Consider the following 17,015-nt stretch of genomic DNA (forward strand, 5'->3'; position numbering starts at 1 on the left):
TGGTTGTGACAATAAACTGGACAGTTAGTCTACTCTTGTAGTAGAAAACTTGGAAATTTACGTATTTTCTCTTTACCTCAGTGTAATGATCATAATGTCAGGATCATAACAGTTTCTGCAACTTCGGGTTCTTTTGAGGATCAGATGATTCACCATATATAAAACACTTAGAAGCATTATTGGCATGTGACATGTGCTAAATATATATTAGCTTAAAAAGTTAAGAAACATGCTCTGAAATAATATTTGATTTAAAATAAAATTAAAGTTTAAAATATGTTATCATTCAAAAAATAGAGAATACTTCAACAACAATAGATGTGAAGCAGATATATCTATAAAAAGGAAAAATAAAACACATGTTATTTATTAAAGACAATGAAAATAAATGAAATAATTTTCTATTTTTAGAAACTAAGTGTTGAGGTATTAAAACAGAAGATAAGAGAAATTTTTATTAGAAAAAGACTGAAATTTCTGGCAAGAGTTGTGAAAAGGTACATTTTATAAATGTGATAAATGTTTGCAATACCCATCTTTGAGAATGGGAAATATTTTTAACTAGTTTACCAAGTGCTGTTTGCCATTGTCAAATACTTTAGTTGAGGACAGAAAGTAATAATAATAATGATGATGATGATGTTGCCACCAAAAACATGGTCATACTGTTTTCCCCAGTATGAGTCAGTAGTGCAGACACAGAGCTCATTCGATTTAGGGATAGACAGCTGTGGTGTATTTAAGGCTCATAAGTAGGAGAATCTGAGAGTACTAGAGTGTGAAGAAATTTCTTAACAAGCTTCAGGATGGGAGGCAAGGAAGTGAGACAGGAGAGTAATGAGAGAATAAAAAAATAAATTGGAAAAACCAATGATTATGTCAAAGTATAAGAATATAATCTTGTTGGAAAAGAAATAAGATATGAAAAGAAAACAGATCTGTGTGCTTGAGACGAGTGCAGATTGTAATCTTTCAAAGATGGCTGCCGCACCAGTGTATATCCAATCCCACATGCTATCTTTACAACTTCAGCTTGGTATTCCTTCATTAGGAGGTGAAGTTTCTATTTCTCCTTGAAACTTAGGAGAACTTTGCAATTGCCTGAACCAATAGTGTGCAGTGGAAGTGATGCTGCATAAACTGAGAAGCTAACTCACAAAAGGCAATAATGATTTCCATCTGGCTTTCCCTGGAGAAAAACCCTGTGGGAGCCCTGAACTGACAAGTAAGCTCAGCTATCCTCAAGTTCCCATCTAGAGTGACCACGTGGAGAAATTCCATAAAGATAGGGATATGCCCAAGGAGTCCCAGGTGTTCAAGGCTTTCCAGTGCAGAAGCCAGTCAAGTTCTGAAGACGCTTTCGAGATCTTCCTTCTGAAATAACTCCTGAGCCACAACTACACTGGCAAGCCTCTCCCAAAGTCCAAACCCACAGAAACAGTGAGTGAAGGTAAGTAATTATTATTGTTGTAAGACACTGATTATGGGATAATTTTTACATAGCATAGGTTAAAAAAAAAAAACCCTGATGCACTGGAAATGTGGAGAAATAAAGAGGAAAAATAATATTCTGCAGGAAATGCTAATTGAATGACTCAAAAGGAAAATTTGTTCTGAGTATCTCAGGGAAGAAGCGCTCAGATTACGTGGAAAGCTTCAGATTCAGATACGATTAATCTCAGGCTCTATTTGTAGCAATTCACCTATTAGGAAAATATGATTTTTGGAAATGAGCTTTACATCAACAGAGAAGTTGAATTTATTTAGAAATCTATAATGAGATGGAACAAATAAAAGCTGTTGGAAATGATTTTACAATAATTTCATTAAGTAGACAAAGTCCTTTCCAGGAAAGAATTAAAGGAAAGTAAACATATGATAATCTGCTTAAAATGATATAACATATTAACAGTTCCAGTGAGGCAGCACACAGGCATAGGATACAGAGAGGGAAAACAAGCAATAACACCACAGCAGGGGAAGAAAAAGCTGACTTCAGGTGGGTGCTTCCAGTTGAGAGACCAAAGAGCTAGAGGGAAGAGCCAGGTTATATTATAGACATGACTCAAGCCTCATTTGATGTTTATTTGCCTTCAGGAAACGTGTTTAAGGTGTAGAATAAATATAATCTAACATCTCTAATCTCTTCCTTGATCATACATCCTTCTCCAGACACTTTCCTGATTCTCTGCTTCTCTTTATAGGAAATTTCCTTGGAAGAGGAAATAACCAATTACCAGAATATTTTATTTCCATTTTATCCTGAATGTACCCTGTCTAGGTTTTTGCTCCCAAATCCCATAAATACTTCTCTTATTATCACCGCCAATAATCTCCACATTGCTAAATTAATATTCTGTCTTAATTTTACTAGAACTATTAGTAGTGGATTATTCCCTTCTCCTGGAGACATTTCTCCTTGGCTTCAAGGATGCCCTGTTCTCATGGATTTCCTTTCACTCAATTCATCATTTCTTCCTAGTTCCTTATCATCCCAAACTCATAGTTCAGTGCACCCAAGGCACAGAACTAGCCTCCCAAATAGGTGTTCTGCTATCACCTTGACTCCCCATATGTTATTCTCCACAGCAGCAGTTGGGATCCTTTTAAACAAAGCAAGGAAATCTGCTCAGTACTCTCCAATGGCTCCTTATTTTATTCAAGTTAAAAAAAAAATTGAAGCCCATACTTTAAGCCCACAAAGTCCCACCATCTGTCTGACCCGATGTCATATTACTCTCCCCCTTGCTCACTCTGCCCCAGCCATAGTGGCCTAATAGCTCATCTGTGAACATATCCAGTAGTTACCTATCTCTCTCTGCCTGGGATCTCTCTTCACTTTTTCTGCTGTGTGTCTAGTCCCTTCACTTACTTATCCTATATGAAATAGTAATTCTTTTCTCTATAACTCTGGCATTTTGTGTCTCCTTTTTCCTGCCTTAATTTTCTTCTTAGATTTACATGTACCTAAGATAGATGGTATTTAATTTTGATTTGCTTATTCTTATATTCCTCAAGTAGAATATAAACTCCATGAAGGTAAAATCTATGTCTCTTTAATTAGCTAGCTGTAAAACACGAGTTGTACCTGGAATGTAGTACATGTAAAGTAAATATTTGTTGAATAAATGAAAGAATATTAGACTAAATAAAGTTTAAAGAATAGAATACTACCTAGACATAAATCAGACAGTGTTGATATTTATGTATGAACATGGAAAGGTGTTCATGATGCATCATTAATGGAACAAGCCAATTTATACAACAGTATGTAGCATATAATCTTAAATTATATATGGTGAATACTTATAATTATGCCTGGCAAATTTTTGAAAGTTGCACATCAAATCTCAACAGCATTTATCTCTGGGAATGAAATTATACTTTTTTTTTAAATTTATTTGGCAGAGAGAGATCACAAGTAGGCAGAGAGGCTGGCAGAGAGAGAGAGGAGGAAGCAGGCTCCCTGCTGAGCAGAGAGCCCGATGCGGGACTTGATCCCAGGACCCTGAGATCATGACCTGAGCTGAAGTTAGAGGCTTAACCCACTGAGCCATCCAGGTGCCCCATACATTATTTTTATTTTCTTAGAATTTTCTATATTTATATATGTATATATATATGTGTGTGTGTATATATATGTGTGTATATATATATGTATATATGTAGGTTTACTTGCATAATTACCAAAACAGCTGAGTAGTTGCCACATGCAAAAAAAAAAAAAAATGCATTACATGGACAAAGCATTTATTTTATGGGTTAGTCATGGAATTTTACTTATTTGGATTTCTTTTTTTTTTTTTTCATTTTATTTATTTTTTCAGTGTAACAGTATTCATTCTTTTTGCACAACACCCAGTGCTCCATGCAAAACGTGCCCTCCCCATTACCCACCACCTGTTCCCCCAACCTCCCACCCCTGACCCTTCAAAACCCTCAGGTTGCCCCAGCCTCCCACCCCTGACCCTTCAAAACCCTCAGGTTGTTTTTCAGAGTCCATAGTCTCTTATGGTTCGCCTCCCCTCCCCAATGTCCATAGCCCGCTCCCCCTCTCCCAATCCCACCTCCCCCCAGCAACCCCCAGTTTGTTTTGTGAGATTAAGAGTCATTTATGGTTTGTCTCCCTCCCAATCCCATCTTGTTTCATTTACTCTTCTCCTATCCCCCTACCCCCCCATGTTGCTTCTCCATGTCCTCATATCAGGGAGATCATATGATAGTTGTCTTTCTCCGATTGACTTATTTCACTAAGCATGATACGCTCTAGTTCCATCCACGTCGTCGCAAATGGCATGATTTCATTTCTTTTGATGGCTGCATAGTATTCCATTGTGTATATATACCACATCTTCTTGATCCATTCATCTGTTGATGGACATCTAGGTTCTTTCCATAGTCTGGCTATTGTAGACATTGCTGCTATAAACATTCGGGTACACGTGCCCCTTCGGATCACTATGTTTGTATCTTTAGGGTAAATACCCAGTAGTGCAATTGCTGGGTCATAGGGTAGTTCTATTTTCAACATTTTGAGGAACCTCCATGCTGTTTTCCAGAGTGGTTGCACCAGCTTGCATTCCCACCAACAGTGGAGGAGGGTTCCCCTTTCTCCACATCCTCTCCAGCATCTGTCATTTCCTGACTTGTTAATTTTAGCCATTCTGACTGGTGTGAGGTGATATCTCATTGTTATTTGGATTTCTATCTTAAAATTTACGGTTTGAAAAATCTGATTTTCTAAAAAAGATTTCCTTATTTATCTGAAAGGGACAGAGAGAAAGAAAGTCACTGCATGCTAGGGTGGGAGGGTCTGAGGGAGAAGGAGAGAGAATCTTTTAAGCAGACTCCTCATTAACTGCTGGAGCCCAGTGTAGAGCTGGAATCCATGAACCTGAGATCATGACCTGGACTAAAACCAAGAGTCAGAGGCTTAACTGACTGTGACATCCAGGAGCCCCCAAAAGTCTTATTTAAAAAAAAATTTTCTTTAAATTCAAGAAGTGAATGTAGTTTTAATGGAAATAGCTGAAAATTTAAAATGGAAACTTTCACCATATTTTTTCATATTATTACCATCTAGAACTTATTAATATTTCTGTGCTATGTATGCTTTGAAAAATGATATGTAGGGTACATATGGATACATGTATATATGTAAAAAGACCTAGGAAATATAACCAAATATTCACATTAGTTACTCATCAGTGATAAAGTCATTGATTTTTCTTGACCTTCACGATGATAAAAAAACATATAAGAGATTAAAAAGATTTTATTGTACAAATGTATATATAAATCTAACAATGATGCTTTAAAAAAGAAGGCAAAACAAAGAAAATACACCAAAAGGTAAACAGTAAATATCTCTTGGTAGCCTAAATATAAATATTTTCATTTGTTATTTTTCAAATGCTATACATAAGCACCAAATATTTTACAGTGGAAAAAAAATTACCTTGAGAAGAAAAAGAAGATAATTTAAACAATATAAATCTGTTTACAGCAGACTTAAAATGATATTGAAAATAATATGTCCTTATATATTATTGTAAGACATCTCTCCCATGGGAAGTCCAGAGCCTTTCTTCAATACTTCCCTGGGAGAATTAGTCTTACAAAAATCATCCAGTCTATAATCCAGCAAAAAGCATACATCCACTACCCCCAATCATTCATGTCTCTGGAGGACAATGACTGCACTGTGGATGACCTTATTTCAAAGGCTACTATATCCTATAACAAAAGGAAAAACTATGTTAAATTTAAAAATAAATATATAGGGCTTTGAGATGATCTGGTAATAAGTGGTTCCCTCTCCATTAATAATAAATTTGCCAAATCAGAAGGCACATAACATCTTCCCACCACAATGGTAAGAATGTACAACAGACTCTAATATTACCATGAAATGGGAAACAGAGAGCAGATGCAAAGGTAGGAAAAGAAAATTTTTTACAGTTGATCTTGATTATGTTTTTAAAAGTGTCACTAATTCCTGAAAATCTGACCCCACTAATAGAAGTTATACAACAGTTCAAAGCCAGATATAGAACTATTTTCAGTTAGCCATATTAGCTGCTTCATAGACAGAACCTTCTATAGCATACCTTTGACCCTTACGATTAGCCCAATTATATGTGATGTTCTAGTATAAAATTTAATTATTTGTGTCAAGGGATATTATTACATTAGAGTTGGAATATTTTCTTGGAACTTGAAAGAAATTATCTACCAAAACCTAAACTACAAAATCAATAAAACACAACCATGGAAAGAAAACTGTCTAATTTCACTGAAAAGGTTATCACTGTGTCCAGATTGGGCTGCCATGATTAAATAGATTAATTTACCTAAGGAAGGCAAGAATATAATCTCCTTAACCCAAACCCTTCAAATACCAACTTTTCGCTATTGGCATGCCTCCATTAAGTAAATATACTGGTTACGAGCTAGGTTTCTTTTTATGAATAAATAAATTGGCAGTATGAATAATGTTTCTATGATCTTTTTTTATGTTAGTGAACTCCTAAAGGATGAATCTACTTTTGATCCAATTAGATTGAAAGCCAAACCGTGTACAGCAGGAATTCCCCAAGGTAAGGCTGTCTTGCAGAGCTGTTTTGGATACAGCAGGCTCTTTTCCAGTGACATATAGACCATAGGAACTCTTGCTTCATCCTATGTTTAACTTCTTCAATGATAGAGTTATATAGAATATATAGAGCATATACTTATGAGACGAGTGCCTCAGTAAGTGGCTTCTCCAGGATTTTTCCTTCTCTCCATTCCTTTTTTTATCTCAAAGGGTCTCCAGATCCCATAAATTTCAAATTGTTCAATATTTTGGATCTACCATCTCCTCTTCATTGTCAATACTTTTTAGTTCATCCACGTCTCTCTTGAGCTACTGAAATAAGCTCAAAACTGGCGATCATCCTTGTTTCCAAACTATCCTCCATAGCACTTCTCAAGCACTTTTAAAAAACATCAACCTGGTTACTTCCTGTTTCAAATTCACCAACGGATTCCATTTTCTTTTTGGATAAACTCTAGTCTCCTTGGTAAGGCATAAAAGGCTGCCCATAATCAGGTCATTTCTCTTTTCCTCTCCACCCACCATGAGTTTCAAAGATAATAGTTCATCTTAGTCCCCCAAACATACCTCAAGGTTGTCTCTATGCTGTTTCTCAGTTTCTTCTCTCAATCCTGGGTGCCCTGTCCCCTAAATCATGGCCATATCCCATCAGTTTGTTAGTGAGGAGACCAGTGAGCAGTTCATGGCAAGGTGATTAAGTACATCATCATGCTGACTTAATTTTTGTTTTCTGGTGAAGATCTCCAGTAAAAGCAAGTCTCTTATCCACCCCCCCCATTTGGTGCATAATGTCTTCCTTTATTACTAAGCATCTTAGAGCCTTATTTATAGGCCTTGTAATCAAGGAACTCATCACCAGATATATATGTCAGATTTTATTTCTCTCTTCCAGATATGAGTATCTTACAAAATAGTAAGTGGACAAATATTGAAACAATGCAGGAGTTGTTGGGGAGAAGTCAAATGTCATTAATCAGAAAGTAGTTGCCTTATGTTTCAAAATGTCTTCTAATAAATGTCTAATATACAGAAGTTTAACTGATTTACTATATTTTTATTTTTTCAACAATTTTGTGCTGGCTTCGGGAGCACATATACTATATTTTTTCAACAATTTTTTTCTTTCTTTTTTATACTTAGTTTCATCTGTACCTTATTTTACCTAAATGACACTAGGGACCATTCCTTATTTTTTGGTTTTGCACAGAATTGTGGATATAGTAGGCTTTTAGTAATATTTATTGGATATAAATCCTGGTATCTTTTGCCCAGTGACAAGGTGCAAGGCTGAGTGCATTTCATTTAATTGTTATAAGAATGGATTCTTTATGTGAAAATAATTTAACAAATGAGATCACTGAATTTTGAATAAGAGCTCTGGAATCTTTTGATATCTCAATGACAGCTGTGAATGGTGATGGCAAAAGCCAATTAACAGAGCTTGGGCCTTCCCACCCAAATTCAACCACAGCAACTCTCCTTTCTTTATCATTTATATATCAATAGCATTTTATTTAAAACATAAGACACTTTTTAAAATCTCACACCATTGTTGTAAACTACTGAAGCTGATGATTTTACCATTTATTCTCACCTATAAAATGTTCTGATTCAGTAGCCAGTTTCCAAGCAATTAATGGATTTGCAAGTATCCATGTTGGTATATGTTTGTTTTTACATTTCATTAAGGTTTATTAATCTGGAGTGTCTATAAATTTGCTTGGGACAAAGCCGTATTCCATTTTTACTAAACCCTAATTGAAATTCAGTACTTCATGTGCTGTCTTTTTCACCAGTAGAAATGACAGATTGTTTTATATGACGTTGCATTTATAGAAAATATCTCATTAGCATTTATGGTTGTCAGTAAACTGAAATTACAGTATTATTAGAAACCACCCCCACGAGTTTCTGTATTTACTATGTTAAAAAATGTTGCTTTCTTATAAATTTGTGGTTTTTTTTAAGATTTTATTTATTTATTTGACAGAGATCACAAGTAGGCAGAGAAGCAGGCAGAGAGAGAGGAGGAAGCAGGCTCCCCACTCAGCAGAGAGCCCGATGTGGGGCTCGATCCCAGGACCCTGGGATCATGACCTGAGCCAAAGGCAGAGGCCTAACCCACCAAACCACCCAGGTGCCCCTGTGTGTGTGTTTTTAAAGATTTATTTGTTCATCTTAGAGAACAAGTTCGTACAGGTGAGCAAACACCTGAGCAGAAGGAGGGGCAGAGAGAGAGAAGGAGAAGCAGATTTCCCACTGAGCATGGAGGTAGAGACAGAGCTTCATCCCAAGACCCTGAGATCATGACCCAAGGGGAAATCAGGAGTTGGTCACCCAAAAGACTGAGCCACCCTGGCACCCCTCTCACAAATTTGTTTTAAAATATATTTTGGTGAATATATTTCAGTATGATTACTTTCTTTTGTAATCCTTTAAAACAAAATGTGTACCTGTAAAAATAATCTAAGGAAAGAGTTCTATGGAGGAAGGGAACTAATGACAAAAAGAAATGCTTAAAACCTCTGCTTCAGATTATGACACAGCTGATTCTTACTATGGGATGAGTAGGTCTATTGGCACAGATGCTTTCTCTACCCGTAAGCATTAGACCTCAGCAGCTGTACCTATTTGGCCAAGATTAGCATCATTGACTGTGTATCTTAACATTTAGCTTTTGTGTATCATTGCATTCTAGAAGTCATAACTGAATCACCTTCCTTGAGCAAGAAATTGTGTTTTGGTATTCTTTTCCTTTGTTTCATTACTTTATTTTTTCTTGTGGTTGCCCTGCTTTAATTCAGAATTTAGATGCTTTGATGAGATTTATTTTTCTTGCCCAGTTCCCTTCACTTGACTTCTAATACTTTGACTTTCCTTGGTGATACACCCCTCTCCTACCATCAGTTTCTGTGGTTGGAATAGGACCAGTCCCCCCTGTATCTGTGATGCTGGATACTTGGTACAGTTCCACTTGGTGAAATGGATGGGCATGAGACTGATGTGATGCAAATCTAGAATTTTACTATGAAAAGAGTCACACTGCCAGCTCTGGCTTTGAAGAGAGAAGGATGTATGGCAAGGGCTTGATGGTCCTCTTCCCTTCTAGGGGAAAGAAGCTGCCTGAGAATGGAGTGGACACAGAAGGAAACAGCTAAGAAACATGGCGGAGTTGGGGGAAACACTCAGGTCCTAAAACAAGGTTAAAACAGGCCCAAAGTCAATTCTTGCCCTGGACTCCTCAACTATGGGAGCCTGTTGAAGGAGGTCATTGAGAGGATATGACTTCCAATTGACCAGAGAGATCTGAAACTAGGCAATAGGAAGCTCCTCACCCCTCCCTGTCCTTGGAATGCAGTTTACGTTTACCACTCCCACCACGGGAGATGTTTCAAGGATGCAGCGCAAGAGAGGACTGTGCTATTGAGATCCTCTGAACCACAGACATGACAGAACCCAGGTAAGAGTTCCATGTGAACATGAGATTCTAGCAGGCAATGCTGAGATCTACTCATCTTGAGCCTTCTGGAGAAAAGCCTCATGTGTAAGTTCCCTTGCTCATTAAACCTGCCACCTACCAGTCTGCAATGCCCTGTCTCTTTCTTGGGCTCTCCTTGCACTCCCTGTTGAGTATGGGGGAGGCAGTTTGTGAACCAACAGAGCCACTGAATCTCTCTCTAGCTTTAGCCAGCTTTAGGTAACCTACATCGAAAAGAACAATAATCTCAGTAAAGTTTATAATACAAGTTTAGAAAGTCAATATCTTTAAAAGATTTCATTTATTTATTTGAGAGATGGATTGAGCAAGAGAGAAAGAGAAAATGCATGAGCAGGGGGAGGGAGTGGGAGAACCAGGCACCCCACTGAGCAGGGATCCCGACGTGGGGCCTTGTCCCGGGACCCTGGGATCATGACCTGAGCCTAGGGCAGCTGCTTAACCAACTGGGCCACCCAGGTGCCCATAACTCAATATCTTTACAAGGAAATAATTAAATAATTGTATGGTATAATTCTTTTCTTAAATAATTAAGTCACTGGCTGTAGTATAATAGGCATTTGTTGATTGCTGATATAAGTCTCATATGCATACTTAATGTGGCAACCATGGATACAATCAGAACATTCTACAGAGGAGTAAGTAAATATAAACACCTTCCAGGACAAAGTTATTTATATTTATAGAGAAAAACAAATTTCAACTTGTTGGATTCCCAAGTCTGTCTTTCCATTATGCATTCTGAAACCAAAATATGTTATAACTTCTCTCTAGTGAAAAATAAACATGAGCAGTTGGAAACCACACTTTTTCTATTGTGTCACTGTGGACACAAAATGCTTCGTCTCATCTCAAAATAGTAGCTTATCCACACCTGTGTTTTCCTGATTTCTTGCCTAAACAGTGTTGTGTATTTCCAAGGATCCATAACAGAAAGGTCTCAGGTATTTTAAAAGTGGAAGACTCATGATGGTCCAGTGGAGCTGACATGTTTTAAGGTCTTGTGAGGAAGAATACAATGAAATACAAGGTAAATCCAATCCATCCAGGTTACTATAACAAAAATCAATAGTCTGGTAGCTTATAAACCACAGAAATCTCTTTCTCATAGATCTGGAGACCAGAAGTCCAATATCAAGATGCCACATGGTTACTTCCTCATGAGGACCCTCTTCTTAGGTTGTAACTGGTGTCCTCCAGCTGGGCCCCCAAAGGGGGAAGGAACAAAGGGATTTCTCTGCAGCCTCTTTTATAAGACTTTATTATCTTTTATAATCTCACTCAGGAGGATTCCACCCTGACATCTTAAGCACCTCCCAAAGGCTCTGCCTGTGCATATAATCATTTTACTGGGTCAGATATTCAACCCAAGAACTTGTGCGGAGACATAAATATTCAGAACATAACAATATCTCTCATTGAAGCTAGGAGAAAAACAGTTTTCAAGTGATGAACACAAGTGGATGCTTACCTTTCCAGAGGAGCCAGGAATTTCTGCATCTGTTACAAGGAGTCGTTTCTTACACCGTCATTGCCTCTTGTGGGTTTGGGGAATTGCAGCTGAAGCAGTACAATTTGCAAGTATACTGGAGTGTGTGGCACATGGAGAGAAATTTTCTGGTTTGGGAAGATGAAGCACACCCGTTTGATTGCAGTGGAACTTGAATTCCCCATATATCTACCTCGCTGCTTATCACTTTTCTCCTTTTCCATATTCTCAGAGGACATAAAATTGCTGTAATGAGGCTAATTAATGAAGTAGAAACTGAGGATACTTAAGCATCTAGGAAGTTTTAGGGGTACAGTTGGGAGCCTTTTATGCAGTTTAGCCTTCTAGTTAAAGGGAAAATAAAACGTTTCTCATATAAATGTGCTGAGCATGTATCATTTCTTAGTATCTGGCTTGTGGGCTTTCTTGGAAGCCTAATATCCGACATTAGTAGGCTCAGAGGAAAATAATTGAATTTGGACATAATTAGGAAAGTTCACAGCTCGGGAAAGATTGGTGAGGAGATGGTGACAAAGGAAGCTGACTTGAATCAGTAATGTTCTCAGGAAGCAAGAGCAGAAGCTGAAGCCTTATCTGGACAGTTACTGTTAAGAAGTGGTTGGAGTAAACACATCTGCCTTTCTTCCAGGTGAATATCCCCAAGTTGTCCAGCATGATGGTCTTCATTTTCTTTGGTAAGTGAATCATTCTTCTAGTTTACCTGGATGTGTAACACCAATTCTTCATGAACTGAAAGCTATCTTATCTGACTTATCTGTTGATTAAACTAATGGGCTTATAGTAGGAAGTATCGATTATAACTGTATACTTTAAGGTGGTTTATAACTGTTTCAAAAATGCACGCTTATTATTGTAGAAAACACGTAAGGCAGGAATCACATTAATCTCTTAGGTTGTTTTTATCTCATTGTGTCAGATAATCCGGTTACTTGGAGTTATTTATTAGGATTTATGAAATTCACATATATACCAGAGCCTTTGAGAAATGAAACCTTCCAGTATCTATTTGTAAGTTATAAGATGACAAATTTCAAATTATCTTTCTTTGAAATTAAATTAAAATGAGATTAATTTATCATTTAGTTCCCCTAATTTTAAAGCATTAATTTTTACAAAGTAGGAGTCTGTTTGTAGGATAAAACAGCATCCCATCGAATGCTTCACATTTCAGTCAATTTTTGTGAGCTAGAGATAAGGTTTGGATTTATCCCTCTTGTGTTGGATAGTGTGAATGTATTGTAAGATGTTGATAGAAAATAATTCATTTATACTCAAAGTAGAATCCACAAAGATCTACTTACTACATGTGTTATTGGGGAAGCTATTATATTTTCTTCAGAATTTAGTAGAATCTATAAAATGAATTCAGGAAAAGAGATAGTTATGGTTATCGCTGAATATTAATATTCCATTCATTAAAACAAAGCCGGTATAGTTTTTGCTTACTCTACACTAATAGATATTGATGAATAAAAACATAATTGTGGGCATGAAAATGAAGAAGGCTATTTCAAGTTATGTTGAACATAAAAGGAGAGAAAAATAAATCAAGTGAAAAAAATTAAGGGAAGAAAGAATAGAATCTTTTATATATCTTCAGTTTTTTTTTCTTTATTTAAATAATATTCATTAGCCCGAAATTTTGCTTCTTGTATTTTAATATTTCATTATTTCTATTCTTAAGTATAAAGACAAATCTTGGAAACTTTAACTTTTGTAGATAAGGCAACAATAAAACAGAACACACAAAATACATTACAACCTCATTATGGCCCGAGTTGAAAAAGCAAGGATGGCCGCTTGTTTTCAAGTTTCATTTCTAAATTAACCTTGGCATTAGGTTGCATAAAGGAAGGAAATGACTTCTAATATTGTTAGGGTCAAAATTGTACTATTTGGTAGGTTTTACCACTATTTCTCATACTTGTTTAACATCATCTCAGTAGGTCTTGTGATGTGGGAAAGTTTTATAGCCAAAGAAATGTGAGACGTAGTGAATTTTTAAAATAGAATATGTATTACCATGATAAACCTTAAGAGGGTGATATTATGTACAGTATTCTTCATCTTACTATTTTAAAACAGAACTTGTTTTTCACTGAGCATTTCAAGAGAATCCTTGAAAATTCCTGGATTAAATATGTGGCTACAAATCATAGTAAGGAATGACTAAAATTTTGGAAAGCCAAAGTTATTTTCATTCTTTTGGGCCAGATCACTGAGATGGTTTTCCTAGTAGATTCAGTATTTCATCCAAATAGAAGGTGTGGAAAATCATGCAAAATAAACAGTCAAGTGGAACTTAAATTTTTAAATATGGAAGAAAATGAAATAAATTTGGGAAAGATAATATGTAGAATACATTAACCATCACTAGACTGAGGTACTGGTAATGTTTTGATGGTATATTCAGAACACTATCACCTATAAGTTTTCTGAGGGAACTATTCACAAAATAATGATCGATGTCAAATAAAATTCTGGTTTCTTATGAGTTGAGTTTCTGACAAAATATACCAGAGGGTCTTTCATAGCTGGATTCAAACTGTCTTTGGGCCAAAATCGAAGAGGCCCTCTTTCTCTTTCTTTAGGCTTGCTAAGCTAGGACAGGATTTTGGTTAGGTGAGGTTATCCATGAACACATGAAAAAACAGAAGGCTGATATGTCAACTTCCACTGTAACCCTCAACAAGGAAAAAATGTGACTGAACCATACCCTTGGGCGTAATCTCCAAATGCAGTGACCCAGCAAATAGTACATATGATCCTATGAGTTGCCTTGGATTCTCCTTAAGAGAAGAGGTTTGGAAGAGATAAGATAAAGACAAGTTTATAGGTTTTACTTGAAGCTTATAAAACTCTGCATTATCACAGGTGATTCATAATTAACAGCATCTTTTTAAAAATCCAAATAATTTGTCTCTGAAATATATTAAGGTCTCTTGATTATAGTTAATATATTGTCTCTATAACTCAATTGCAGTTCCCATTTTTTTTTATGGATTGATTAAGTAAGTGTCAGTTTGTATGCTTGTAGAATCAATTCAGGTAATTTGAACAACATACTAAATAAGCATTGCTACTTTCTGGAAAACTGACTGGAAACTTCTTTTCTACCCCAAATAACTTGTAAATATCTGGAAGGTGTTATTTTTATTATAGTGTCAATTACTTATTTATAACTCATTCTTTTAAAGTTGGTTTAAGTCAATATACATAGATAATGTGTTGTGTTTGATGAGGATATGATTATGAATTATGTCTAATACCTATCTAATAAAACCCTAGAACCCAGTGGTGGAGACAAGCATGTAAATATATACTTTCATTACAGAGCAGTAGAGCCATGGTTGGGGAAATCCTGAGATGATAGTGAAACAAATGAGGCGTGTTAAATCAATTTGGATATAGGAACAGAGAGTATTGAAGTCAGGGAAGTGTTCCATAAAACAGGTAATCATTGTGTTGAGTGTTAATAGACAAAAACAAAAAAACAAACAAACCTATTCCAGAAGAAAAATAAATGGAGTGCCTACTAATAATCATGGACAAAATACTCAGAAGTACAAGACAACATGGAGCATTTGGGAGACTATAAATGTTCAAGGACTCCCCACAGTGCATGTGATAAGGAATATGAGAATTATGCTATGAGTAACCATCCAAAGGGTGACACAGAGAAATGGCAGGACTAGAATGGTACAGTAAGCAGGTTACGGGGTATAAAGAACCTATGTGAGTGAAGTGAAACTGGAGCCACATTGAACAATTTGTGAGTTGGTCAGATACTCAAAATGAGAATCAGGGAACTATGCAAAAGTGAATATAGGAGAGTGAAGTTGGGGATAAAAAAGAACTCTGTCATGAATCTAAGGTTTCTAGTGCAGGTACTTACAAAAATGCTGAAATTGTTGGAGCGGGGTGGTCTACCAGGGAGTGGTGATGATAGAAAGATAGTGTACTCTGGAAATTTGTCTGGAACGTTTAGGTGGAGATATCAACAAATATAACTGGAAGACTGAAAAATAATGGGATTGGGTGATGCTTTTTAGAATCATCAATCTGAGGATTTAGTTAAAATTATGATGGTATATGAAATTGCCCACAGAAAATGTATGAAATGAGAATGGGAAAAATCTGAGGACAGACATTAAGCTAAAAATGTAGTTTACCAGAAAAAGACAAGGACCCTGGGAAGAATTCTAACTGTGGTCAGAAAATACCAAATGAATAAGTATCGAGAGAACTAGAAGAGGGGGTTGACAAAGGAAGAGAGTGTTTCAATATCGAAATGGCATGGCCACAAAACGCTCAGTGATTAAAGTAGGCAAGATGAAGTCTTGAAACTATTAAGCTTGACATTTGGGAGATGACTAGAGAAGTTTAAGGAGATGTTTCAATAGAGCAAGTCACAAATATATAAACTGAGGAATGAAGAGGCATCAAATAAGAGCACAAGTGTAAACTCTTCATCGAAGAATCTTCTAGAGGAGAAACACAGATCTATAGCTAGAACTAAAGCTAAGAGCCATTCCACCCTTGTAATGATTGTATTAGACTGTATTTTTATTAACTCTTGTCTTTATCATCAATAACTTAATTTCGAGGTAAACAAGTTCCATGCTGCAATATTGCCAAGGTGCTCTTGTTGTTGTTGCTCTGTTACTGTTGTTATTTCAGCTATGGCTCTGTGCTTGGAAAATGAATCCACTCCCCAAACGACTGATTGCAGGTATTTAAGAGAGCAATGCCTAAGTGATGCAAATGGGTGTAAAGATGCATGGAGAATAATGGAAGATTCCTGCAATGTTTCAGGTAAAATATTATTGAAAACATACTCAAATGATTTCCTATTACTGAGATTAAAAATAGGTTTGGATATTTTCTGTCACTATCCTGGGAACTAAGTTAGCTTTGCTCTATAAACACCTTACTCAAATTTGATATTCCAATGATTCACCTTCACTTGCTTAATAATGAATGTAGTTATAAAAACTCAAGAGTCCTACTGCACTGTGGGTAGCTTTAGGGAAGACTTCAGTTTTTTGTTTTTTGGGTTTTTTTTTTTTAACTTATGTCACCACATGCAATGTTATAATTATATGCATGCTTGTCAGAAGTATGACAAAATATTTTCAAATATCTTTTTGCTTATGAGTTAATATCTCAATGATAAAAATAGGAAAAATAACATTTGTGATGATCAAAAGCATTGTTACTTGTTTGTACGTGTGTAATACCTGTTACACATATTGAAATTCACACTTTATTTTCTTGCAGCAGATATGCTGTCTTCCTTTCCAACTGTGTCAAGAACAATTTAAAATATATTTTGATTTTTAACTTGTCCTACATTCCAAATATTTGAGGAGAGTCCCAAAGTGTGGAGAATATGAAGATTGGAGTTACTG

General features: G+C 36.1%; 1 protein-coding gene across 1 annotated transcript in view; it reads left to right on the forward strand.

The window, feature by feature from the left end:
* Positions 1–12,141: 12,141 nt before the first annotated feature.
* The window catches only part of GFRAL (GDNF family receptor alpha like), a 58,759-nt gene continuing 53,885 nt past the window's right edge, over positions 12,142–17,015 (forward strand). The window contains 2 exon segments of the mRNA XM_046004081.1: positions 12,142–12,278; positions 16,285–16,412. Coding sequence (XP_045860037.1) covers positions 12,257–12,278; positions 16,285–16,412 — 150 coding nt within the window. The 5' untranslated portion in view covers positions 12,142–12,256.

This window comes from Meles meles, chromosome 5 (assembly GCF_922984935.1).
Source record: "Meles meles chromosome 5, mMelMel3.1 paternal haplotype, whole genome shotgun sequence".
NCBI classification, from domain to species: domain Eukaryota; kingdom Metazoa; phylum Chordata; class Mammalia; order Carnivora; family Mustelidae; genus Meles; species Meles meles.